This window comes from Thamnophis elegans, chromosome 17, assembly GCF_009769535.1.
Source record: "Thamnophis elegans isolate rThaEle1 chromosome 17, rThaEle1.pri, whole genome shotgun sequence".
In the NCBI taxonomy this organism is placed as follows: Eukaryota; Metazoa; Chordata; class Lepidosauria; order Squamata; family Colubridae; genus Thamnophis; species Thamnophis elegans.
The window spans coordinates 5852874-5879823 of NC_045557.1; the positions used below are offsets into that span (position 1 = coordinate 5852874).

At 44.3% G+C, this 26950-nt stretch overlaps 3 protein-coding genes across 3 annotated transcripts in view; all 3 read right to left on the reverse strand.

Moving 5' to 3' along the window:
* The window catches only part of USP21 (ubiquitin specific peptidase 21), a 26404-nt gene extending 14702 nt beyond the window's left edge, over positions 1-11702 (reverse strand). The window contains exons 1-3 of the mRNA XM_032234238.1: positions 11610-11702; positions 6637-6730; positions 4257-5091 (exon numbers count right to left, since the gene is read on the reverse strand). Of these exons, the coding sequence (XP_032090129.1) occupies positions 4257-5066 (810 nt within the window). The 5' untranslated portion in view covers positions 5067-5091; positions 6637-6730; positions 11610-11702. The remainder of the gene's footprint in view (positions 1-4256; positions 5092-6636; positions 6731-11609) is intronic.
* Positions 11703-13164: 1462 nt separating this feature from the next.
* On the reverse strand, positions 13165-15914 carry UFC1 (ubiquitin-fold modifier conjugating enzyme 1). The gene is made up of 6 exons (XM_032233762.1): positions 15763-15914; positions 15411-15478; positions 14753-14816; positions 14529-14605; positions 14090-14180; positions 13165-13716 (listed from the first exon to the last, which is right to left on the reverse strand). The coding sequence occupies exons 1-6, from the start codon at positions 15883-15885 to the stop codon at positions 13645-13647; spliced, it is 495 nt and encodes a 164-aa protein (XP_032089653.1). The 5' UTR covers positions 15886-15914; the 3' UTR covers positions 13165-13644.
* Positions 15915-18940: 3026 nt separating this feature from the next.
* On the reverse strand, positions 18941-24569 carry LOC116520004 (apolipoprotein A-II-like). Its single transcript, XM_032234131.1, has 4 exons — positions 24467-24569; positions 23272-23353; positions 20917-21091; positions 18941-19208 (listed from the first exon to the last, which is right to left on the reverse strand). Exons 2-4 carry the CDS (start codon positions 23321-23323, stop codon positions 19088-19090), a joined length of 348 nt encoding a protein of 115 aa, XP_032090022.1. The 5' UTR covers positions 23324-23353; positions 24467-24569; the 3' UTR covers positions 18941-19087.
* Positions 24570-26950: the final 2381 nt, after the last annotated feature.

Below are 26950 nucleotides of genomic sequence, written 5' to 3' on the forward strand. Positions count from 1 at the left end.
TGAGGTCTCCTAGTCCAACCCCCTTCTCAAGCAGGAGACCCTATATTATGATGTACAAATGGTGGTCCAATCTTTTCTTAAAAACCTCCGGCAATGAAGCACTGATGATGTTCCCTACTTGGGTCATGAGACGTCTGCAAGAAAAAAAACCCATGCTCAGAGAGCACCAAGGACCTCCTTATTTCAACCCTGAGCTACAAATCTTCTTTTCTATGGATATTCCTGGGGTTACCTTGCTGGTCATCAGCAGAAGCCCCATCATTGCCGTATGGACGACCGACTCGGAGATGTCTGTCCCTCGGCCATTAACTTTGCATTTGGCGCATAAGTTGCGGTGCAATTTCTGAGGCAGTTCCACCAAAGTGGCACCCTGGACCTCCGGCATAGCTCCGGTTGGAACCCCCCGCCCCCCGAAGCCGGACAAGGGAGCTATGCCTCGCCCCATTCAACGGTGAGGGTAAAAGGACCGCGGAGCCCTCCCACCTGCCTCTATAAGCCATCAGCTCACGAGCCAATCCCCTTTCTTCCAGCTATTCTTGGTAACTCTGGAGACTCACCGCGATGGGATTAATTAGCGGAGCGGGCGACTTTAGGGACCTGGGGCGGGTCGAAGGAACAACGGAGACAGAGAGAGAAAGTAAGATAAAATCAAAACAAAAAAACCAACAGCAGGAAGGCGATGGCAACAAGGGTCATATTTCTCTGAGAGAGGGGTAAAGGTAGGAAGAGGAGAAGAGAAGAAGGGAAGGGGCAAAGAAGAAAGAGAAAAGGAGAGGAAGAAATGGAGGGGAAGTAAGAGTAGGAGAGAGGGCAGGAAGGGGAAGAAGAGGGGAGGAGTAGGGAAGGAAGAAAAGGGAAAGGAGGGGAGGAAAGAAGAAAGTAGAGAAGAAGAGAGGGAAGGAGAAAAGGAGAGGGAAGAAGGGAAAAAGGGAAAGAAGAAAAGGAAAAGGAGGGGAGGAAAGAAGAAAGTAGAGAAGAAGGGAGGGAAGGAGAAAAGGAGAGGGAAAAAGAAGAAAAGGGAAAGGAGGGGAGGAAAAAGGAAAGTAGAGAAGAAGGGAGGGAAGGAGAAAAGGAGAAGGAAGAGGAAGGGAAAGAAGAAAAGGGAAAGGAGAGGAGGAAGTAGAGAAGGGAGGGAAGGAGAAAAGGAGAGGGAAGAAGAAGGGAAAGAAGAAAAGGGAAAGGAGAGGAGGAACTAAGAAAGTAGAGAAGGGAGGGAAGGAGAAAAGGAGAGGGAAGAAGAAGGGAAAGAAGAAAAGGGAAAGGAGAGGAGGAATGAAGAAAGTAGAGAAGAAGGGAGGGAAGGAGGGAAGGAGAAAAGGAGAGGGAAGGAGAAGTAGGATCGTTGTAAAACATGATGGATGTATGGGATGGCATGAAAGCAATCTCGATTATATTTTTAATTTTAGGAGGAGAAATGAATTGTTATGAACGTCAAAAGATAACATATTATTAATAATAGCTCTGAGATTGCATATTTGTGAAAATAGGAATGGGAAATAAAAATTAAAGAAACTTTTCAATCCAAAATAAAAGCATCATAGTTCTGGGAGACCCACATAAGGCCCAAAATTAATCTGGAAGAAGCGGGAATTAAAGGAAGGTTTGATTGCCCCCAAGGGAGACGGTTGCACAGAGGGTCCTCGACTTACAACCGTTCATTGAGCGACCGTTTTGAACGAGGAAGGCCCTGAAAAAGTGACTCGGGCTTACCACCATCAACATGACACTGAGCAACGGCAGTTCCAGTCCCCAAGGTGGTCGTAAGTCGAGGACCACCTGTAGAGCTGCAGGAGAAATCCCCCCCCCCCGTGGGGAATTAATTAACGGTTACACCTCTTGTGTAAACCTGACAGCGGACTCACAAAGGAGTTGTTGGGAGGAGTCGCTTGGGGAGCGAAGGTTTTCAGCGGGGATTGTTGGCTACACAACACGGTAAAAATAGGGACACCCACTCTAATCAGAAGCCCCCCCACCCCCTCCAGGGAGGGTAAACAAACAATAGATGCACAACAAATTAACAGGAGATATTTGAGCATGAGTACCGTATTTTTCCGAGTATAAGATGCACCAATGGAAAGGAGGAAGGATGAAGAGGGAAAGGAAGAAAGGATAAGCAGAGAAAGTAAGGGAGGGGAATTAAGAGTAGGAGAGAGTGTAAGGAGGAGGAGGAGAGAGGAGGAGGGGGAAAGAGAGGGGAAGAAGAAAGAAGGAAGGAGAGGAGGAAAGAAGAAGGCAGAGAAGGGAGGTTGAGAAGATAGGAGCGAGGTTGCTGCAAAATAAGATGGATGGACCCCAACTGTATTCTATATATTTGTAAGAATAGCAATAGCAGTTAGACTTATATACCGCTTCATAGGGCTTTCAGCCCTCTCTAAGCGGTTTACAGAGTCAGCATATTGCCCCCAACAACAATCCGGGTCCTCATTTTACCCACCTCAGAAGGATGGAAGGCTGAGTCAACCCTGAGCCGGTGAGATTTGAACAGCCGAACTGCAGGACTGCAGTCAGCTGAAGTAGCCTGCAGTGCTGCATTTAACCACTGCGCCACCTCGGCTCTAAATTATCGTTAATTTTAACGATAAAATTAATGGTGAATAGATAAATGTTAAATAGTAACTATCAGAGTGTATATTTGTGAATGAATTTGAAAGAGAAATTTTTTTAAAAAAAACCTTTTTAATAATAAAAAAAAGATGCACCTTTTTACATCCGCCCCCCCCAAAAAAAAGAGGGTGAAAATCTGGGTGCATCTTATACACTAAATGCCTCCCAAAACCCCACCCCATGCATCCCATTTGGGACCCGAGGGCAAAAATGAGCGAAAAATGGACCCGTTTTTTCACAAAAACGGGACTGGTTTTGCCCTCCTGAGCCTCCGGTAACACTCTGCACGCTTTCCAAACTCTCTGCAGCCCCGTTTTTGCAAAAAACGGACTCTGTTTCCCCCTTACGCGTCGCATTTTGGACCTCCATGGCACTTTGAAGGCCTCTCAAACTCTCCGCATGGCCCCCTTTTCACAAAAAAATAGGGAAAGTTTGCCGGGGAGGGCAAAAACTTTCTTTTTTTTAAATATACCTCTTCAAAATCTTGGTGCGACTTATACTCCGGTGCATCTTATAGTCCGAAAAATACAGTATTTAAAAGGAAGATTTTGGGGGATGCGGGGGGGGGGAGACATTTGCGATACTTCATGTGTGCTGTGCCACCCGTGTTTCTATGGAAACAACGTGCTTTTCTCTTATGTTAATGAGCAGTGGGTACCTTTTGGGTGCCTTCCCGCAAATCAGCCTTGCGCTTCAAATAAAAAAAATCAGAGGCGGCCGGGGGAAAATTAAAAGGGAAATCAGAATTTGGATCGTCCGGTCGTGCAAACTAAGTGGGGTGGGGGGGAATCTTCTGAGTAGGACAGTGAGGGTGGAGAGAGAGACGTTAAGTCAAAAAGGAAAGAGAGTGAAGATTAGAAACTGCTCCCCGTTTGCAGATCGTCGTAAATCCGGCAAGAGAGAGACGGACGCAAAGCGAAAGAATGGAATCAAGGAAGGGGAACAATTGCAGCTCAGGGTTGAAAAGATGATCTCAGTCATCCAATTTTTCTGCCAGATATTTCATGACCCAAGTAGGTAACATCATCAGTGCTAGAAGGGAGTGGGGTTTGCAGGGGTGAGAAGGAGGAGAAGGAGGAGGAGGACGACGACTGTGGGGTCCTTTGTGCTCTCTGACCTTGGCGGTTTTCTTGCAGACATTTCATAAGCCAACTAGGTAACGTCATCAGTGCCACAACAGTACACTTCAGAACTGCAACAACAACAAGAACCCTGCAAGGAAGGAGCCGTTTCTCCTCTGCAGAACCTGGCCAGGAATCTCGGAGAGTCACGAACCAAAGAAGCGAACTAATTGTCTCGCCTGCAAACTCCACTCCCCTTTCGCTCCTCTTTTATTGCCTCTGGGAGGGGCCATTCACCGCCCACCTGTAGCCTTAACTCCCAAGTCGACCCCTGTTCTTTAGCTCTTCTCTTTGTTTAGCAACTCTGCGCATGCGCGCACTGGGAACAGGCTCCAGCTGTTCTTCTGCCTCACTGATGTCTGACTCTGAAGGGAACTGATAACTGTCAGACAGCCTCAACCCCCTCTCTGCCTCCGACACAGAGCCCTCATCCGAGCCTTCCCCAAACTCCAGGACTGGCCCAGGTTCCTCCCCAACCCTCCTCACTGTCCGAATCTGCTGCCAGATCCGCTGGCGGGCCACAATACTTACGGTTGTTGCTTTGTCTTCCAGTCGGCTCAGAACCGGAGTCCTGTTTGAAGGCGGGCTCGTCGTCATCAGGATATCCTGCGGACGTCCGTACTCCAGGGCCTGCGGGTCTATGTTGCAAGTCCTCAGATAGCCTTCCGTGCGAACGGAGAGGAGCGGAGCGGCAGGGCGGCCGTCGAGGCCGGACGTCACGTTGACCCTGCGGAGGGACGAGCTCCTCTTCAGAGCCAGGGCGCCCAGGCCCAGCTTGTGACTGCAAGATGGGCTGCGGTCTTGGAGGGTCAGCCGGTTCAGCGCCAGGCTCAGCTGCTCCTCGCCGCGGCTGCCCGGATGGCTCAAGTCCCCGATGCTGATGGACTTGGAGCGCAGCAGGTTGCTTTGCCGGCACTCGGAGTCCGGCCCGCCCAGGAGAACTCCGGGAGGCATGCTGAACGAGCTGCTGCTGGAGACTGTGCAGGCTTGCGGGCAGCTGGGCACCCGGAGGGCGTGGTCTGCTTTGAGGGGTCCCCGGCGGGATGACGACGTGCCGCGGGGGACCTCGCCCCGCTTGGAGGCCCTGCCGCGCTCCAGCTCCATTTTCTTGCTCCGTTCCTCCACGTTGCCCGGCCGGGGGGGCAGAGGGCGGAGCTTGGAAGCGGCGGTGGTGTTGAGGGTGGAGAGCCCATTGGAGAGGGCGGAAGAGGAGCAGCAGGCACGGTGCTCTTGGCTGGGGGCCCGGCACCCATTGAGCAGCTTGTGGGTGGCTTTCGGCTGGGAGGTGATGACGGCTTGTTCTCGAGCCCGGCTCATGCGATGTTCCGACGCTTGGGGCATGGTGGAGAGGAGGAGGTGAAGAGCCCTGGAAGGAAGAGGAGAGAGGGAAGAGCAAAAGGTCAGGCCACCATCCGAAAGATCCCCGTGTCGGGGTTCCAAGTGAAGGCCCCGTAGAAAGCAGAACTCCCAAGCAGGTGAGATTCCTCAAAGAAAAGTTTTAGGGCCGATAGCGTATTGCAGAGCTGTCAAATTTGATTTTATGGAGGGCCGCATCAGGGTTGTGTTTGATCTTGGAGGGCTGGGGGGGGGGGCATGTGGACAGTGTGTCCACGGGCCAGCTCAATGTCACTCGAGTGAGGGGCACCTGTGGTGGCTCAGGCATGGCTGTGGGATCCATTGTCTTCCTTCCTTCCTTCCTTCCCTCCCCATTGGAATGTCCTTGATTCCCACAGGAAACGATTTTGCTTGTCTTTTTATGCACACTGAGAGCATCTGCACCAAAGACAAATTGTGTCCAATCACTTGGCCAATAAAGAATTCTATTCTATATTCTATTCTCTATTCTATGTTCTATTCTATTCTATTTTATATTCTATATTTTATTCTCTATTCTTTATTCTCTCTTCTCTTCTCTCTTCTCTTCTATGTTCTATTCTATTCTATATTCTCCATAGCAATAGCAGTTAGACTTATATACCGCTTCATAGGGCTTTCAGCCTTCTCTAAGTGGTTTACAGAGTCAGCATATCGCCCCAACAATCTGGGTCCTCATTTCACCCACCTCGGAAGGATGGAAGGCTGAGTCAACCTTGAGCCGGTGAGATTTGAACAGCCGAACTGCTGAACTGCAGTCAGCTGAAGTAGCCTGCAGTGCTGCATTTAACCACTGCGCCACCTCGGCTCTATTCTATTCTATACTCTATATCTTATTCTCTATTCTCTTCTCTCTTCTATTCTGTTCTATTCTATGTTCTATTCTATTCTATTTTATATTCTATATTTTATTCTCTATTCTCTTCTCTTCTATGTTCTGTTCTATTCTATTCTATATCCTCCTATTCTATTCTATTCTATTCTATATATCTTATTCTCTATTCTCTTCTCTCTTCTTTATTCTATATTCTATTCTATGTTCTATTCTATTTTATTGTATACTCTATATCTTATTCTCTATTCTCTACTCTCTTCTCTCTTCTATTCTATATTCTCCTATTCTATTCTATAGTCTATATCTTATTCTCTATTTATTCTCTTCTCTCTTCTATATTCTATTCTATTCTATGTTCTATTCTATTCTATTCTATTCTATATTCTATATCTTATTTTCTATTCTCTTCTTTTCTCTATTCCATTTTTTATTCCACTCCATTCTACTCTATTCTGGCTACAAGGCCCCCATCTAACTCTTCTGCCCCTCCCTATCCCTTCATCGCATCGTAGCAACCCTGAAGTCTCCAAAATGCCCCCGGCCAGCCGGGTTCGGTTCGAAGTTGACGCCGCCAACCGAAAGATTCCCCTCCCGATTTGAATATCCGAAAGCTATCTTTGAGGACAGACAGTTCGGCTGGGGAAAAGAAAAAAACGGGACTGTGTGAAATGTCCTTCCGCCGGGCAACACAACAATACACACCTCTCGCAAGCGGAGTGCCTCTCAACTCTGCTGGCCCCTCGTTCACACCTCACGGAGGTGGCTGACTGCACTGGGGTTCCCCTTGGCTGTGGCCCTGCAAAAGAGAACAGGAAGCGGGGCTCACGCGGGGGGGCTTTCAGTCCCCGCACAACGCCGATAGCCGCCGAGATTTGGAGAAACGCCGCCGCAGAGAGATGGTTACCAAAAAAATTAAGAGACACGAGATTTAAGCCTCGGGGACGTTAGGAAGCAGCCTCAGCTCCACCCTAACGCACAGGGCATTAAGAAAGAGAAGAGGAAAGCAGAGCCAGGTTTGGCAAATTTTGTTACTAGAGGCCATATCCACAAAGTAGGATTCCACACAAACTTGTTCCTGACTTAATTGGCTGGCTGACAAATAGACTCTTCCACCCCGTCTCCCAAGGGGAGAGAAAACAAGTTGTAGCTTAAAGGTAAGCTTCTCCTGAGTTCTAGCTTCTCGCAAACACACTTCCACCAAGACTGACAGGGCAAGCCGCTTGTGTATAAACAGGGAGCAACCCCACTCCCTTCCAGCACTGATGATGTTACCTAGCTGGGTGATGAAACGTCTGCAAGAAAACCACCAAGCTCAGAGAGCACCAAGGACCCCACAGTTCTCCTCCTCTTCCTCCTTTCTTCCTTCCTCCCTGCAACCCCCATTTCCTTCTGTTGATGTTACCTAGTTGGGTCATGAAACGTCTGCAAGAAAACCACCAAGCTCAGAGAGCACCAAGGACCCCACAATTCTCCTCCTCTTCCTCCTCCTTTTTCTTCTTCTCCTCCTGCTTCTCCTCCCCGCAATCCCCATTCCCTTGTACCACTGATGATGTTACCTAGCTGGGTGATGAAACGCCTGCAAGAAAACCACCAAGCTCAGGGAGCACCAAGGACCCCAGAATCCTCCTCCTCTTTTCTGCAAACTCTACTTCTTTCTAGCACTGATGATGTTACCTAGCTGGATAGTGAAACGTCTGCGAAGAAACAACCAAAGCAAGCTCAGAGAGCACCAAGAATCCCACAGTCCTTCTCCTCCTCCTCTCTGCAAATCCTACTCCCTTCTGGCACTGATGATGTTCCCTAGTTGGGTCCTGAAATGTCTGCAAGGAAACCACCCAGCTCAGAGAGCACCGAGGACCCCACAGTTCTTCTCCCCTTCCTCTCCTTGATAACATTGCAGTTTCTCTAAGTTTCGGTATTGTTGGAAGGCTACTGATAGTCCTCGACTTACGACCACAATTGAGCCCAGCTACCGCTACGCAACACAAGTCGCTTTCGCCTCATTTTACGACCTTTCTTGTTGTTAGGTGAATCATTTAGCCGTGTTCATTGAGTCACACGGTCATTAAGTGAACCTGGCTCCCCCATGGAACTTGGCTTGTCCGGTCGGAAAAGGGGAATCACGTCACTCCGAGACACCACAAGCTGTTTGTTAAAGAGTCTGCATTTTGATCACATGACCCACAGGGTCGTAAGTGTGAAAAACGTCCGTAAGTCACTTTTCTTCAGTGCCGTTGTAACTTCAGATAGCCATTAAGTGGACTGTTGTAAATCAAGGACTACCTGTACTTGACTCTGGCAGCCTTGCCTAGCCAACTGAGAAACATCTCACGCGATCCCCTGAGATTATGGGATGGCTTAATCACAATGAACCCAATTCCCATCCATTTCAATTTCAGGCAAAGAAGCGCAGTTGAGCCTGGATATTAACCCTTACAGCTGGTAGATGCTTTGCATATTTTAATATTAAAAGGAGCACCCAAATGAATAAAAGTCGAGCACCTTTTATAATTTAGCGTGGGCAAGAAAGGCGTGACCCGACAAATGCGCTCATGACAAAAGCGCGCCGACGAAACCGCAGCGAGAAAACCACAAAGTCATAAACGCGCCCACAACGCACCGACAAAACCGCACCCACAAAAGCGTGATTTCAGTTAAGGTAAGGGTTAGGTTTATAACTCGCAGTTATTACTTGTTTGTTGAAGGCGCGCTTTTGTCGGCGCGCTTCTGTGCTCATTCGTCGGCGCAATTTAGAACTCGTGGTTTTCTCGCCGCGGTTTCGTCGGCGCACCAAAGGTGGCTCCTATTTTTCTACTTGCATTTTTAACCTGTTTTCGAACTGCTAATTTGGCAGAAGCTGGGACAAGGAACGGGAGCTCACTCCGCTATGCAGCACTAGGGATTCGAACCGCCGACCTTTCTGACTGACAAGCTCAGCGTCTTAGCCACTGAGCCACCGCGTCCCTATTCAAAATTTGGGTTATGTCAAGTACATATTTAGTCCACGAGTAGAGCCATAGAAGTGGACAGCAACATTTTCTTCAAAGAACGTAGGCAGTTTTCTCCAGAAATCAGCCCAGAAATAAAGGCTATTTTTAGCTTCAGTGCCAATAAACTGTCATTAGATCTATCCTCATCAGATGGCTTTACTCATCCTTAAAAAGAGTGTTAAATTACAATAGCAACCATAGAGGCAGGCTGGATAGGAAACCCCACAATCTGGGCTCAATATGATGACAAATTATTGACAATTAGCAGAACTTCTTGCCTGAAAAATACACCAGACAGAGCAAGGAAAGAAAAGGCGAATAAAGAAGAGGAATCCATTTCTCACCTAAATCCAACTCGCTAAGGAATCGCAATCTGAATCAAAGCGATCAGATGAATAATGGAGCAGTCCGGTAAACAGATCCAATTACTAAGAGTCTTATTAGCTAGCAGCTAATTTCCAAGAGGTGAGGAACATCACGGTAAGATGGCCAGCATATAAATTAGATAGGTGGGTGGGTGGAGGGATGGATAGGTGTATAGATAAGACAGACAGACAGACAAATAAGACTAGCAGAGAGATCTTTAAAAAAAACTTTCAACTTTACATGCTCTTTTGCTGAAGTTCGGTAAGTATTAGGCACTACTGTAGTCGACATAGCGGGGAGCAATAGAAATTGTAGTTCTTGGCATCTAAAAAGGGGGAAATCAAGGGGAGGATCATTGGGGCCTTAGGAAGGAAGGGAGGGCACAGAACGCTCCTCCCTTCCCACCAAAGGTGGTCCCTATTTTTCTACTTGCATTTTTTAAAGTGCTTTCGAACCGCTAGGTTGGCAGAAGCTGGGACAAGGAACGGGAGCTCACTCCGTTAGAGCAATAGCAGTTAGACTTATATACCGCTTCATAGGGCTTTCAGCCCTCTCTAAGCGGTTTTACAGAGTCAGCATATCGCCCCCACAATCTGGGTCCTCATTTTACCCACCTCAGAATGCGGGTTATGCGGTGCTCGGGATCCGAACTGCCAACCTGTTAATGATCAACAAGCTCAGCGACGTAGCCGCTGAGCCGCCGCGTCCCTCTCAATAATATTGAGTGCAATATATATATATATATATATATATATATATATATATAAAATAGGGAAATATTTTTTCTGTGGACCGCCACAATTTTCTGGTGGTTGGTGATCACTGCTATAAACCATCCTTTTTTGGGGGGGAGAGGGGGGAACCTCACAATCATGTTTATACTTATATCTGTTATCTTATACAGGCTTGACAAAATAAATAAAGTAAATAAGTAGATTTCATTTGCAGCCCCCCTTTCTTTCACCCGCTGTTCTCCAACCTTGCGTCCCCGGGCTCATTTGGGGAGGGGACCACCAGCTCAGGGGCAGGCCTGAACCCTGCAGCAATGATGGGCTTTGTAGTCCTCCAAAATTTCCACGCTATAAACCATCCTTTTTGGGGGGGGAAGAGGGGGGAACCCCACAATCATGTTTATACTTATATATATAAGAGCCGAGGTGGCGCAGTGGTTAGGGTGCAGTACTGCAGGCCACTTCAGCTGACTGCGATCTGCAGTTCGGCGGTTCAAATCTCACCGGCTCAGGGTTGACTCAGCCTTCCATCCTTCCGAGGTGGGTGAAATGAGGACCCAGATTGTTGTTGGGGGCGATAAGCTGACTCTGTAAACCGCTTAGAGAGGGCTGAAAGCCCTATGAAGCGGTATATAAGTCTAACTACTATCTGTTCTCTTATACAGGCTTGACAAAATAAATAAAGTAAATAAGTGGATTTCATTTGCAGCCCCCCTTTCTTTCAACCGCTCTTCTCCAACCTTGCGTCCCCGGGGCTCATTTGGGGATGGGGACCACCAGCCCAGGAGCAGGCCCGAAACTTGCAGCAATGATGGGCTTTGTAGTCCTCCAAAATTTCCACAATATAAACCATCCTTTTTTGGGGGGGGGAAGAGGGGGGAACCCCACAATCATGTTTATACTTATATCTGTTATCTTATACAGGCTTGACAAAATAAATAAAGTAAATAAGTGGATTTGATTGAGGCTTCCCACACAGCCCCCACCCACTCCCGCATGGGGTTTTGAGCGTCCCTCTTTTCCGACCTGGCGCTCCCGGGGTCTTTTGCGATGGGGACCACCTCTCCCATCTCTCCGGCCCAGAGACGGGCAGCCACGATGGGCTTTGTAGTCCTCCGCTCCTGACAGGCTGGGGAGGGTCTCGGGGGTCCCCTAGATTCAGGGGCAGACGGCGGGGACCCCTCCCCATCTTCTGAGCCGGTGCAAAGGGTGGACCCCCCCACAGGAATAGGGACGCCCACCCCCCTCTCAAGGACCCCTCTCCTGCGGCCGAGACTCATCCGCCTCTCCCCCCCCACCGCCTGCAGGTTACATAATAATGCCCCCCTCGCTCTCCACGCCTCTTGCCCACCCCGTGTGACACCTATATAATGTATAGGCGCCCCCTTCCCACCCTCACCGCCCCACACAGGCCTATCCGCATCCCCCCAGCGAAGGGGCACCTCGGTTATAACGGCGCTTTCGGGACCCACCCACCCCGGTCGGTGGGCCGCTCGCCCCGGCTCCCTCAGCGGCCCCGACGCCCCCACCCCCGCGCCCCAAAACATAACGCCGCCGCCGCGAAGGCCGCCAAGCGTGCGGGCCTCACCGCCGCCGCGACGCCATGGCAACGGCTCCTGCCGCTCCGGCCGCCATCTTTGTTCCTCCTCGCCCTCCCGCGCCGCGTCGCGCTTTGCCCGGAGCGCGGCCGGCTTCGCGGAGGAATTTTGCGCAGGCGCCGACTCGCCAAGGCCTGCCCTCGGACGCGCCGCCGCTGAGGGGGGCGGAGTTTCTGAGCGGCGCATGCGCGGCTCGCCGCGTTCTCCGCTCGCCTCTCTCTGTAACGTCATCCAGGAGGCGCTTCTTGTTTTTGCTGCCTGCTTTGCAGCGCCCGCGCGCGGTTCTCGTTGCCAGGGCAACGGGGAGCCGCTTTCCGCAGATTTAAAGAGACCGCGGCATGTGTTTAAAAAGCAGCCAAATTGCAATTGAGAAATAAAGGATATATATATATATATATATATATATATATATATATGTATGTATGTATGTATGTATGTATGTATGTATGTATGTATGTATGTATGTATGTAGAGCATATATATATATATATGTATGTATGTATGTATGTATGTATAGCATATATATATGTATATATATACACATATATATATGCCATGCATACATACATACATATATACACATACACGCACACACACACATATATTGTTAGAACAATTAATCAGTGGATATGTATATATATATGTATATATGTGTGTGTGTGTGTGTGTGTATATATATATATATATATATATATATATATATATATATATATATATATATATATATATATATATATATATATATATATATATATATATATATATAAAGTCACAACCCCTGGTATGCCCAAATATGGGAGGAAGATCACTACTTCCATTCTCTGTCCTTCGGCTCGTCACAAGAGACCATCCAGACAGAAACCCAATATTTTTTACTGTTGCCTTTTTGTTACATTTGTTATATTTGTCCTATATATATATTTAGATGCCTTTAGCATAAGATGCAATACAGCCCAGGTTCGAATCCCAGTAAGGGTATGGCTAGCTGGTGAGAGCTAAATAGCTTGAAATAGATCTATACTAGTCTCCCTTTATTTATTTATCAGCACAAATACAACACACACGCATATATATTTATATATATACACACATACATACATACATACACATAGACATACATACACACACGGTATATATACCTTGTGTTTATTATTATGGTTTCCCTCAAGGAAACAAAATGCAGCCCCTTTTGTTAATAGGATTTTTAAAATTGAGAAATAAAGGATATGTATGTATGTATGTATGTATGTATGTATGTATGTATGTATTTGCCACACAACAGGATAATGCAAGGTTGCCCAGCGATGAAATTTTGAATGTAGGAATGCTGCAAAGGTCCTTAAATGCACTTTTTCAGGGCTGTTGTCAGTTCGAATAATCAACCAAGTCAAGGATTACCTGTACCTTCATTTGAGGTAAAGTTCATTTTTTTAAAAAAACCATCAAAAGCTTGAAATCTATCAATGGAATGCAGGGAACAAAATTAAAACCAGGTTGAGAAAACAACAAGCAAAGAAAAAATGAGGGTTGCGAACAGACTTCCTCCCAGCTACAGGCCAAAGAATTTATTTGCAAATCAGAAATGAGATCACGGGCGTTTTGTACAATCCAGCTATTTTTATAATGGCATAAATTGAAAGAAAACCTTGAGACATTTCTCTGCATTGCAGAGGTCAATCCGTTCTGTCTTGTTTTAAGTTCTTTGCATTCTGTGTTTTCAATAAACTTTTAAAACAACTTTCAAAAAAAGCGGCATGTAAGGCGGTCTCCAGCGCTCTGAAAAATTGGCATGCTGGTACTTTCCTTTAAATAAATAAACAGAGTCATATCCGTCTCGGTGAACTCCAAATAATGGTAACAGATCAGCAGGGTTTTTTTTCCTCCCTGTTTGTTTCGTTACAGAGACACAACGCACAATTTTGCTAGCAATCCACAAGAGAGAAATTAAGACACAGAAATATATGACAGTCAATATCTCGGATCCGCGTGCTGGAGGGTCTTAAGAGAATCAGTGAGATAGGGCCTTCATTTGTCCTTGTGTTCAATCAATCCCTTGGATATCAGATCAGGAATCTCTACAGCCAGCCATGGTCCCAGCTGTAAGACAAAGGAAATGACCAACATTTCACAAAGTTGGCCTGGATGTGCCAACATGGCTCTCCATCCCCTCTTGCCCCTTTTTAGAATTTTAACTCTTATAGACTTTTTAGCAAATCTTTCATGCTTCTTGCTTACATCACATTTATTTAATCTAAGTATTTCATCTGCCACAACATCTATCAGCAAGTTTCCAATTTCAGTCACTAAACAAATGGCCGTAAGTCCAGGATTACAAAAAAACCATTGTTTTGCTGACAGAAATCTGTCACTGCATTTTCTGCATTCAATCTGACTCAAAACATTTCTCCTGGTTCTTTGCAAATTCTACTCTCCTTCCAGCCAATCGCTCCCCGACATGTCAGAAACTCACCCCCAAAGCCATGAGGTGGGCTAGTCCAAATTTGGGTACATTCCGAGCCCACAAGGGTTTGAAATGGTCCGTCAGGCATATCTTGCCTCCCCTACAAGGAAAAAGAGAGAGAGTGCCAGGTGTTAAGAAAGCACAATTGACAGAATAGAAATAGCCCTTAGACTTATATACCGCTTTCACAGTGCTTTACAGCCCACTCTAAGTGGTTTTACAGAGTCAGCCTCTTGCTCCCAAGAATTTGGGTCCTCATTTTACCCACGTCGGAAGGACGGAAGGCTGAGTCAACCTGGAGCATGGTGACATTCGAACTGCCAAATTGCAGGCAGCAGAAGCAGCCTGCAGTACTGCACTCTAACCACTGCGCCACCATGGTTTAGAATCAAGTATTTCGGCATTAGATCAAGTATTTCATCAAGGATTGGTTTTAAGCACAACTCACCTGTACATTTTGGCTGTTTTGCCATCCAGTTCTGGAATAGCGATTTCTGGTGCCGTAGTTGGATAAGTAACTGGAATCTGAAAAGGAAACAGCGGCATGTGATTCTTAGAGAAAAAAGTCCCATCAAGACGGAGGAGACGAGGAATACAAATTAATTCAGAAAAAATAAGAAAAAGGGGGAAAGGAATAAGAAAACGTCAACTAATACACAGGGTAAAACTTACATCAAACTCAACCGCAAATTCATATTTCAAGAGATTGTGGATGTACCAGCACTTCCCATACCATCTACGGAGAGGGAAACAGAAAGGAATAAGCGTGATCCCCTTTTGCGACCTTCTGACAAACCAAGTCAAAGGGGAAGACAGACTCATTTAACAACCACGTGACTACCTTAACAACCGCAGTGAACTACTGTGGCAAGAAAACGGTGAAAAACAGTGGCTTAATTCACTTAACAACTGTCTTGCTTAGCAACAAAAATGGTGGGCTCAATTGTAGTCATAAGTCAAGGATTACCATCCAAAATTTTTGAAGAAACTAAAGGGAGACTTCTGGATGTCAGAAGTGGTGTACTTGAGACAATACACTTAGAGATATAAATAAGATGAAAACTGTTAGTATGTGTATTATGATGAGAATAATGATGTTTAATGTCATGATATTATTACTAGAAGATATTAAGAAGAAAAATGGAGAGTTTTATAACGTTTAAATGATCAATATATTATAATGCTAAACTTAGGGAAATAATGTTAATTATGGATGTGAAAGATGTGGCAAAAGAGGAACGATGTTGCACGGAGGTGTTTGTACCCAGAGGACATCCAGCTTAAGGGAAGATGGAATGTTTATTTTTGAAATTGTCTTCATCTTCCTTACCTGGTACCTTCCTTGTTAGATTCCAATCTGAACCAATCGTTATCGGCATTCTTGTTGTTCTCCACATACTACAGAAAAAGAAAAGGAAAAAAGAACATTTTGCAAAGCAACAAGGGATGCTTCAATCAGGCACGCTCCTGCCCCAAACTTTGCAAATTCAACTTAAATTTCAGGCTGCTAGGTCTCCCTGGATTGTATTAACTCGCATCACCAGAAGGGAAAGGAAGCGTTCTTGCGTCCTGACTTAGTTTGACCCTCTGGAGCCACCGTCGGCAAAGGGAACAGCTGAAATAAAGCCACGTAAGTCTCCGGCATATAATTCTCCCTGCCGTTAAGTAGACCAAGCACGGACCTTAATGAGCGCTTGGTACTCCTCCTTCAGCCGCTGGATCCACAGCTCCTTATCCCGCGGACCGGCGTTGGTTTTCAGCAACGGCAACGCAGCTACTACCTGCCGGGTCGCCTCGTCCGCCATCTTTACTCAGGGAGAAAGAAGGAAGGCTGGACCGGAAGTGGCTTCACTAACGTAAGAGCAAAGCAGCTACAGCCATCAAAGCCGAAGGGTTTCAACCGGAAATGCGTAAGGAAAGGGCAGGGCAGGGAAAGAGCTGGAGCCGCCATGGTGACTGCTGGCGGAAGTTGCAGGCTAGTAGAATAATAGATTTAACAGTATAGTACGTGTGAAACGAATGTGTTGCGGGTCGAAGGCAGGTGGTGATGGGAGGGGATGCGAATGACGCATCGTGCTAAGCCCTAACCTGATTGGTTGGTTGGTTTGTACTATCAATGTATTCTTTTTATATATGTATTATTTATGAATGTGCAATATATGCGTATTCTGTATATATATTTTATATATTGTGTGTATGTATATTTATACAGATATATACTGTATATATCATATATATACCATATATATAAATATACATTTAAATATGCATGCACACAGTATATGAAGTGTATGTACACATACATACACACACACAGTGGCTCAGTGGCTAAGATGCTGAGCTTGTCGATAAGAAAGATCGGCAGTTCGATGGTTCGAATCCCTAGCACCGCGTAACGGAATGAGCACCCATGACTTTCCCCAGCTTCTGCCAACCTAGCAGCTCGAAAGCTTGTAAAAATGCAAGTAGAAAAATAGGGACCACCTTTGGTGGGAAGGGAACAGCGTTCCCTGCACCTTCGGCGTTGAGCCATGCTGGCCACATGACCACAGAGACATCTTCGGACAGCGCTGGCTCTTTGGCTTTGAAACGGAAATAAGCACCGCCCCCTAGAGCCAAGGTGGCGCAGTGGTTAAATGCAGCACTGCAGGCTTCTTCAGCTGACTGCAGTTCGGCTGTTCAAATCTCACCGGCTCAGGGTTGACTCAGCCTTCCATCCTTCTGAGGTGGGTAAAATGAGGACCCGGATTGTTGTTGGGGGCAATATGCTGACTCTGTAAACCGCTTAGAGAGGGCTGAAAGCCCTATGAAGCGGTATATAAGCCTAACTGCTAGAGTCGGGAAGGAGGAGCACATACACTATATTGCCAAAAGTATTCGCTCACCCATCCAAATAATCAGAATCAGGTGTTCCAATCCCTTCCATGGCCACAGGTGTATAAAATCAAGTACCTGGGCATGCAGACTGTTTTTACACACATTGGTGAAAGAAGGGGTCACTCTCAGGAGCTCAGTGAATCCCAGCGTGTAACTGTGATAGGATGCCACCTGTGCAACAAACCCAGTCATGACATTTCCTCACTCCTAAATATCCCACAGTCAACTGTCAGCTGTATTATAATAATGTGGACGTGTTTGGGAACAACAGCAACTCAGCCACGAAGTGGTAGGCCACGTAAACTCGCCCGACATCAGTGTGTGACCTCACAAATGCGCTTCTGGAAGAATGGTCAAAAATTCCCATAAACACACTCCTAAACCTTGTGGACAGCCTTCCCAGAAGAGTTGAAGCTGTTATAGCTGCAAAGGGTGGACCGACGTCATATTGAACCCTTTGGATTAGGAATGGGATGTCGCTTACAGTAAGTTCATATGCGAGTAAAGGCAGGTGAGCGAATACTTTTGGCAATATAGTGTATGTGGAGGGGAAACTTTACCTTTACATAAGTATGTCTATATATCTATATAGATATAAATATAGATATATAGATACGTTATATTTTCTGCTGATAAATAAATAAAGGGAGACTAGTATAGATCTATTTCAAGCTATTTAGTTCTCATCAGCTAGCCATACCCTTACTGGGAATCAAACCTGTGCTGTATTGCCTCTTAGGCAGATGTGTTAACCACTGAGCTACAGAGCTCGACTCCTTATCAGCCAAGCCAGGGTGAAAGGTATATATTTAAAGTCACAACCCCTGGTATGCCCAAATATGGGAGGAAGATCACTACTTCCTTCTGTCTATATATAGATATAGATATATAGTTTTCTGAGGTTTTCGCGGGTGTTAATATGTAGGTCTTTAGTTATTCGGGTTTTCTCCCGCGTAAAATTGGAGGTGTCTTGGCTCCCAATCAGAACACACCTCCACCCAATCAGAACACAGCCAAGCTCCCACCCAATCAGCTCAAACCCCCACTGGCAGTTAAAAGGAAGAAACAGCCGAGATCTCACATTGCTCCTGGAAGCACGAAGCCTGAAGATGACGAATGAGACTTCGTCAAAACGTCGCCAAGACACCTCCAATTTTACGCGGGAGAAAACCCGAATAACTAAAGACCTACATAGCTAGATATATAGATATATAGATATATAGATATATAGATATATAGATATATAGATATATAGATATATAGATATATAGATATATAGATATATAGATATATAGATATATAGATATATAGATATATAGATATATAGATATATAGATATTCCACTTAAACTTATATTTATTATGTGTGTATGCATGATGAGCTACATTATTATTATGTATCAGTGATTGCATGACTGCTGTAGGTATATTATTATTATTTATACATAACTCAAGGTGGTGAACATACCTAATATTCCTTCCTCCCCCTATTTTCCCCAAAACAACTCCATGTGGTGAGTTGGGCAGAAGTTCTATCTATCCTATCTCGCTATACATTCATCCATCATCCATCCATCTTTCTCTGCCTGCCTGCTTATCTATCTGATTATGTTATTATCATCCAACATTTTACTTCATCTGGGAAATCAATTTGCTCCTCTTTTGTTTCCCCTGGGAGGGGCCAATCACCTCCAAGTTGTAGCTTTACTCCTAAGTTGTTCTTGTCTTCTGGCAGCTCTGCGCAGGCACACCCTGGGAACAGGCTCCACCTGTTCTTCTGCCTCGCTGCTGTCTAGCTCCCTCTCTGCCTCCAATGCAGAGACCTCGACTGAGCCTTCCTCAACCCCCAGAACTGACCCATGTTCCTCCCCAACCACCTCGTTGTCCGACTCCGCCGCTGGCGGGCCACAACCTCGGCATACCGTTGGGACCCAAAGCGCATCTCCGCTTAGCACCCGAATATTCGATCGATCAGACACACGGATACGGAAAGAAGAACTGATATATCTTTATTGCAACTGGTCTTAGGGTCTCAACAGTTTCGATTCAGGGAAAATGAGCCCCGATTTTGCTAAATATACATCCCGGGGTCGAAGGAAACGGAGAATTCCATTTTTGAGAAGCGTCGACTTTAGCTTTCGGCTTCGGGGGCTTGCTCGACACGACCAGGGATGGTGAACAATTGGGCCACATTTTGCCTCATCTGTTGGGTGAGGGGATTAAATTTGTCCTGGAGTTGCTGGAACGCCGAACTGCAGGGGGGGGGGGAAGTAAAAATAATAATAAGCAGGAGTGAAGCTTGTCCACTTTCTACCGCCCAACAGCACCTCAAAATAGTTTTTAAACCTTTTGGCCGCTCCACCCCTAAGGTAGACTGATGCAGAACGTGGAGGTTCCATTTTCAACCCTACCAAAACGCCGGGCGTGATCTGAACGCAGCTAGCCCTTCGACTTACCCACACTTCCTTCAGGGGCCGCTCGAAGTCACGGCAGCACTGAAAAAAGTGACATGACTGGGGGCGGGGGGCGTGTTTCCCACACGAATAACCGTTGCAGCAACCCCAGGGTTCACCTGATTTACGTTGGGATGCTTGACAACTGGTTCGTATTTATGACGGTTGTGGTTGAGCAGGAGGCTGGACTAGAAGACCTCCAAGGTCCCTTCCAGCTCATTCTATTCTATTTCTATTCCAAAATTCTGTTCTATTCCATTCCATTCCATTTCTATTTTATTTCTATTTCTATTATTTCTAATTCTATTATATTCTAAAATTCTGTTCTATTCCATTCCATTTCTATTGTATTTCTATTTCTATTATTTCTAATTCTATTCTATTCCAAAATTCTGTTCTATTCCATTCCATTTCTATTGTATTTCTATTTCTATTATTTCTAATTCTATTCTATTCCAAAATTCTATTCTATTCCATTCTGTATATTCCATTCCATTCTATAGTTTATTCTAGTCTAGTCTAGTCTAGTCTATTCTTATTCTATTCTTATTCTATTCTATTCCAATATTCTTATTCTATTCTATTCTTCTATTCCATTCCATTCTATTCTAGTCCATATTTACTATTGTATAGTATTCTATTCTATTCTTATTCTATTCCAAAATTCTATTCTATTCCAAAATTCTATTCTATTCTATTCCATTCTATAGTCTATTCCATTCCATTCTAGAGTTTATTCTATTCTATTCTAATATTCCTATTCTATTATATTCTTCTATTCCATTCCATTCTATTCCATATTTTCTATTGTATTGTATTGTGTATTGTATTGTATTCTATTCTTATTCTATTCTATTCCAATATTCCATTCTTCTATTCCATTCTATTCTATTCTATTTCATATTTTGTATTGTATTTTTTTCTGTTCTTATTCTATTCCAAAATTCTGTTCTATTCTATTCCAAAATTCTATTCTATTCTATTGCATTCTATAGTCTATTCCATTCCATTCTAGAGTTTATTCTATTCTATTCTATTCCAATATTCCTATTCTATTCTATTATTCCATTCCATTCTATTCCATATTTTCTATTGTATTGTATTGTGTATTGTATTCTATTCTATTCTTATTCTATTCTATTCCAATATTCCATTCTTCTATTCCATTCCATTCTATTCTATTTCATATTTTGTCCTGTATTTTATTCTATTTTTATTCTATTCCAAAATTCTGTTCTATTCCAAAATTCTATTCTATTCTATTGCATTCTATAGTCTATTCCATTCCATTCTAGAGTTTATTCTATTCTATTCTATTCCATATTTTCTATTGTATTGTATTGTATATATTCTATTCTTATTCTATTTTATTCTATTCCAAAATTCAATTCTATTCCAATATCCCTATCCTATCCCTATCCCTATTCTATATTCCAAAATCCTATCCTATCCTATCCTATGGTGCTTTGGTCCATCTGGGCTTAGGGGGGAAAAACCCAGCTCTTACTCAATTTGGCTCCTTATTTCCTCTAAAGGGGTTTGCGCAAAGCTCTCTTTGATGGATGTAGCCAATCCTTGGGTTTCCTGTTGCAACCTCCGGATAAATTCATTGAACTGAGCAGCAAAGGCAGTTGGAACTTCCCCCTGAGGTTCTTCCTCGGCTTGCCGTTTCACTAAACCACCTGTGTATAAAATCAAAATAAAAAAACACGGATGATAATCAAAGCCCAGTGGATTGGCTATAATACAGTTAACCCTCGATTTTCAACCATTCGAAGTTACCCCAGCATTAAAAAAAACATTGTTCTAATCCTAGATTTCCCCCAAAAAGATTCCTGGTTCAATGATAAGTAATAATTGGATATGAGAAGGGAAGGTTAGAAATATTTTTGGACTATATATAAAGATTATTAATAACAATAATAATTATAATAAAAAAACAAAACTGTATAGAGTTAAATTTTAACTAATAGGGGGAAAATGCTATGATATAGGATATAGTTAAAGAAAGAATAATGATAAATTATATACATGGAGGATTAGAAAACGTTGGTATTAAATATTATGGATGTTTAGCTAAAACCGTGGCACGACAAAACCACGCTCGACTAAAGCGCGCCCGATTAAACCGCGTCGCTGATGTCATCAACAGGGCGACAACAGCGAGCGCGGAGAAAGAAGGGCGCTTTAAATAGCGCTTTGAAAGCAAGCCGATTCAAGTTAAGGTAAGGGTTAGGTTTAGGGTTAGGTTTAGGTTTAGGGTTAGGTTAAGGGTTAGGTTTAGGGTTAGGTTTAGGGTTAGGTTAAGGGTTAGGGTTAGGTTTAGGGTTAGGTTAAGGGTTAGGTTTAGGGTTAGGTTTAGGGTTAGGTTAAGGGTTAGGTTTAGGGTTAGGTTTAGGGTTAGGTTTAGGGTTAGGTTTAGGGTTAGGTTAAGGGTTAGGGTTAAGGGTTAGGATTAGGTTTAGCGTTAGGTTAAGGGTTAGGTTTAGGGTTAGGTTAAGGGTTAGGTTTAGGATTAGGTTTAGAGGGGTTAGGTTTAGGTTTAGGGGTTAATTTTAGGTTTAGCGTTTACAGCGTGCTTTTTTCTCCGTGCTGTTGTCGCGCTGTGATGACGTCAGCTACGCGGTTTCGTCGAGCGCCCTTTAGTCGAACGCGGTTTTGTGGTGGAACCAGCTAAAACAGGATATGAGGACTTAATGTTAATGGAGGATTTTGTAAATAAGTAAATGAAATGCCAGCATGTGGTTATGGATTGAATCTTGATATACTTAAGGATGAAGGATGTTTAAATAACTGTAGTCAAATAAAAGTGGAGGTATGATGATGTTAATATAGTAAATATTTGAGTTAAGATATTTGAATTAATATGAATTATATTTGATGACGCGGGAAGAGATGCACAAAAGCCTTTTGTAACCAGCTGATATACTTTTTACAATATATGTTTGTTTTGAAAATAAATCAATAAATAAATTTAAAAAAAAGATTCCTGGTTCCGACCAAACCCTTTTTATTAAACGAATGTCAATTCCTCTCCTTCGCCTTCAGCAAAGGCCTGGCAAACTTTCGAAGGAATATCGAGAGCCCTCTCCCCCCCACTCCACCCGTTACGCGGCGTGAGGGATTCGAACCACCAAACCGCCAACCTTTCGGATCGACCAGCTCAGCGTCTTAGCCACTAAGCCGTCGCGTCCCTTAGTTAATAAGTACATTTTGTCATTCCGTATAAAATTGGGCTCCTTTCCCGATCGGTGGAAACTGGCTGCCCCCCTTCAAAACCTTGTGGGCGGCCAATGTCTCTGTCCTGGCGTAATGTTTACTCAGGCGTCAATAGCACCGAGTTGGTGGCTGATCCGAGGCACATCCTCCACTTTTCCGTGGAATGTAGAGCCACAGAGTTGGAAGGGACCTTGGAGGTCATCTAGTCAAGCCCGAGACCCTAGACCATTCCAGATACATGCCCAGGTTGAAAACCTCCAGTGATGTGGCACCCACAACTTCTGGAGGCAGGCTGTTCCACTGGTTCATTGTTCTAACTCAGGAAATTTCTCCTCCGTTCTAAGTTGCTTCTCTCCTTGATTAGTTTCCACCCATTGCTTCTTGTCCTACACTCAGGTGCCTTGGAGAATAGCTTGACTCCCTCTTCTTTGTGGCAACCCCTGAGATATTGGAAGACTGCTATCATGTCTCCCCTAGTCCTTCTTTTCATTAAACTAGACATACCCAGTTCCTGCAACCGTTCTTCCTATGTTTTAGCCTCCAGTCCCCTAATCCTCTTTGTTGCTCTTCTCTGCACTCTTTCCAGAGTCTCCGCATCTTTTTTTTAATGTTACGATGATCAAAACCAGACACATTTACATACCTTGTACATAGCAGAGGCTAATCACCAGTACAGTCAGGGCAAAAACCTTCATTTTGGGACAAGCTTTGGCTTCACCTTACTCCTGGAGAGAAAGGGGGATGGGGGAATTTGCGGAGAAGAAAGAGAAAAACAGAGAAGAGGGGAGGGGGGAAATAACAGGTTTAAGGCCATTCCTTCCCTAGCTCATCCCGCGTTCCTTCTTTTGCAAATTTCAACGCGGCCAGTTGAATTTCGGATTGGTTTTTTTTTTTTTAATGCCATCAAAGGGACTAGAAACTTTGATTCCCGAAATGCCAGAAAACTCCTCAACTTATAAGCCGTTTATTTAATGAGCATTTGAGATTCGGGCAGGGCTAAAAAAGAAAGTCAACTTAGTTTAATACTTCAAATCAATTCGCAAGACGGAGGTCAGGAGATTCAAAAGCCTTAGCAAATCACACGCTCAGAAATTGTAATTAGAATTAATTAAAAAGATAGATATGATAAATAGAAGATAGATAGATAGATAGATAGATAGATAGATAGATAATAAAAATAGATAGAATAGATAGATAATAAATAAAAGATAGATATAGATAATAAATAGAAGATATATAGATAGATAATAAATGATAGATAGATGATAAATAGATAGATATAATAAATTGAAGATAGATAGACAGACAGACACATAGAGATACGTAGAGATAGAGATAATTAGAAGGTAAATAGATAGATAGATAGATAGATAGATAGATAGATAGATAGATAGAATAAATTGAAGATAGATAGAGACAGACAGACACATATAGATACATATAGAGATAATAAGTAGAAGATAGATAGATAGATAGATAGATAGATAGATAGATAGATAGATAGATAGAATAAATTGAAGATAGACAGACACATAGATACAGAGATAAAAAGTAGAAGGTAGATTAGATAGATAGATAGATAGATAGATAGATAATAGATAGATAGATGATAGATAGATAGATAGATAGATAGATAGATAGATAGATAGATAGATAATAAATAAAAGATGGAGAGAGGTTAAAAATAGATATAGATAATAAAGGATAGATAATAAACAGAAAGGGAAAAAAGAAATATAGATAGACAGATGATAGATACATAGATTTATATTTTAAGAGACCAAATTACTTGTTTCCTTTCTTTCTTTCTTTTTTAAAGAAAAGCCTATGAGCCTTACCTGTGCGAGGGATTTAAAGGAGAATATCTGGAGAAGAAATGTGTTTTAATCCGAGTGGAAGAATTTTTATACCCTCTCCTATAAGTACAGCCCCTCTCGCTAATCTTTCCTAAAAAAAACGATTGGCTCTTGGTGTGTCCCCTTCCCCTCCCTGTCTAAACCGGCCACCCCCCTCAATTCTCTTGGGAACGGGACGATTGTGGCTTGTGTAAAGCTTGTGTAAGCAATTTTGTCTGGGTGTGTGTAAACAGTGATCTTCGTTCTTTTCTCCCCCGTAGGCACACACAGTTGAACGATAACGTTCTGTTCAAACCAGAAAATGAAGGTTTGCCAGGGGGCAAAGCACAGGTTGAAATCCTAATTCCCCTGTTTTCAGTCTTTGCTGAATAGGCGTCTCCTAAAAGGACATCTAGACTGTCCCATCAAGGTACTATGAGCGAGCTCAAAAAAAAAAAAACCCACTATGGGGAAGAAAATACAGGTAATGCTAAGAGTAACAAAGTTGGAAGGGACCTTGGAGGTCTTCTAGTCCAGCCCCCTCAAACCCCTCTACTGACTATTCATTTACCGACCGTTCAAAGTTACGACGGCACTGGAAAAAGTAGCTTACGACCGTTTCTCACACGACCATTGCAGCTTCCCCATGGTCATCTGATTAGATCTCCTCCATGAGCAGGGGGTTGGACTAGATGACCTCAAGGTCCCTCCCAATTCTGTTATTCGGTTATTGTTAATCTGCTATTCTTTTTTTTCCTTTCTTCCTTCCTTCTTTCCTTCCTTCCTTCCTTCTTTCCCTCCCTCCCGAGGTTGGACTAGAAGCCCTCCAAGGTCCCTTCCAACTCTGTTATTCTGCTCTCCTTTTTTCCTTCCTTCCTTCCTTCCTTCCTTCCTTCCTTCCTTCTCCATCATTCATCAGGTTTTCAGGAAGAGACTGGAGAGCCATTTGTCTGGAATGGCGTAGGGTCTCCTGCTTGAGCAGGGGGTTGGACTAGATGACCTCCAAGGTCCCTTCCAACTCTGTTAATCTGTTAAAGTTCAAACGGTGGGCAACTGACTCGTATTTATGACGGTCTCAGCATCCCGGGGTCACGTCAACCCCTTTTACAGCCTTCTCGCCAACAAACTCAAGGGGAAAGCCCCATTCACTTAACGACCGCGTTACTAATTTAACCACTGCGGCGGTCCCCCTTAACAATGGTGGCGAGAACGGTCGTAAAATCACGCAAATCCAAATTTAAAAAAAGACCCTGTTTCTTTCTTTTTTTTTAAACTTTGCTCAGCGGAAAGTTGCCATAGGCCTGCGTTGGCGAATCTTTTCGGCGCTGAGGAGCAGCTGTGCATGCGTGCGGGGACGCACCTCCCCAGCGCGCATGCCGGAAACCAGGAGACCAGTTCCCAGGCACGGCGGCGCACACCAGAAACCAGAAGCTCAGCTTCCTGCTGCATGCATGCATTCATGCCAGGGAGCCAACCCAGAACAGCAACGGGTGGCTGCTGACGTGCCTGGAGGAATGGCTGGGCATGCCACTTCCGGCACGCATCTCATAGATTTGCCATAGTGGTGGGATTCAGCCGGTTCGCACCTATTCGGGAGAACCGGTTGTTAACTTTCTAAGCAGTTCGGAGAACCGGTGGTTGGAAGAAATCTCCTTTTGTTTTTTCCCACTTTACAGGGCTAATCCTGTAAGGAAGGCAGGAAGGAAACATTCTGGTGGTGTTCCTAGCCTAATCTGTGTTGCCCTGCTTACAGAAACTGCCTCTCTGGTTAACCCTTATGACATTGCAACAGCTAAGGCGAAGCGCCCATCGACCTTAGTGACGTTGAGTTGGCCACGCCCACACAGTCACATGATCACCGAGCCACGCCTACCCAGCTGGTCATTAAGGAAGAGAACCGGTTGTTAAATTATTTGAATCCCACCACTGGTTTGCCATCACGACAATAGGGGATTGCGTGACACACACACACCCCAAGGATGCTGCCCCCGTCCTCAATACGAGTCTATCGTCAAGCACCTGAATTTTGATCACAGCGGTCGTAAGGATTCCCCCCCCCCCGGCGGTCGTAAGCACGAATTAAAGGCCTCTGGTCCCTTTCAAATGGTCAACTGAATGGTCGTAAATCAAGGAGTGATTGGCGTTTTTTTTGGCTTGGCCCAGGAGGGAGCAGGGAAAGCCAGCCTCAAACACATTTGGGAGCAAGGAAAGGACAATGTCTCAATTTTCTCTTATCTGCTGGACATTAACCTCCAACTCATCAAGGTGACTGGTTTATGAAAGGCCAAAACAAACAGAGCAGAGAAAATTGCTTTCTAAAAAAGAAAAAAGAAAATCCATGATGGGCAGAGAAACATCCGATGGGCACCTCCTGCTCTAGCTGCCCCCCACCCCAAATGAAAATGTAAAAATGTAAAAAAACGTAAAAATGTAAAAAAATGTAAAAATTTTTACATTTCTACATAAAAAAATGTAGAAATGTAAAAA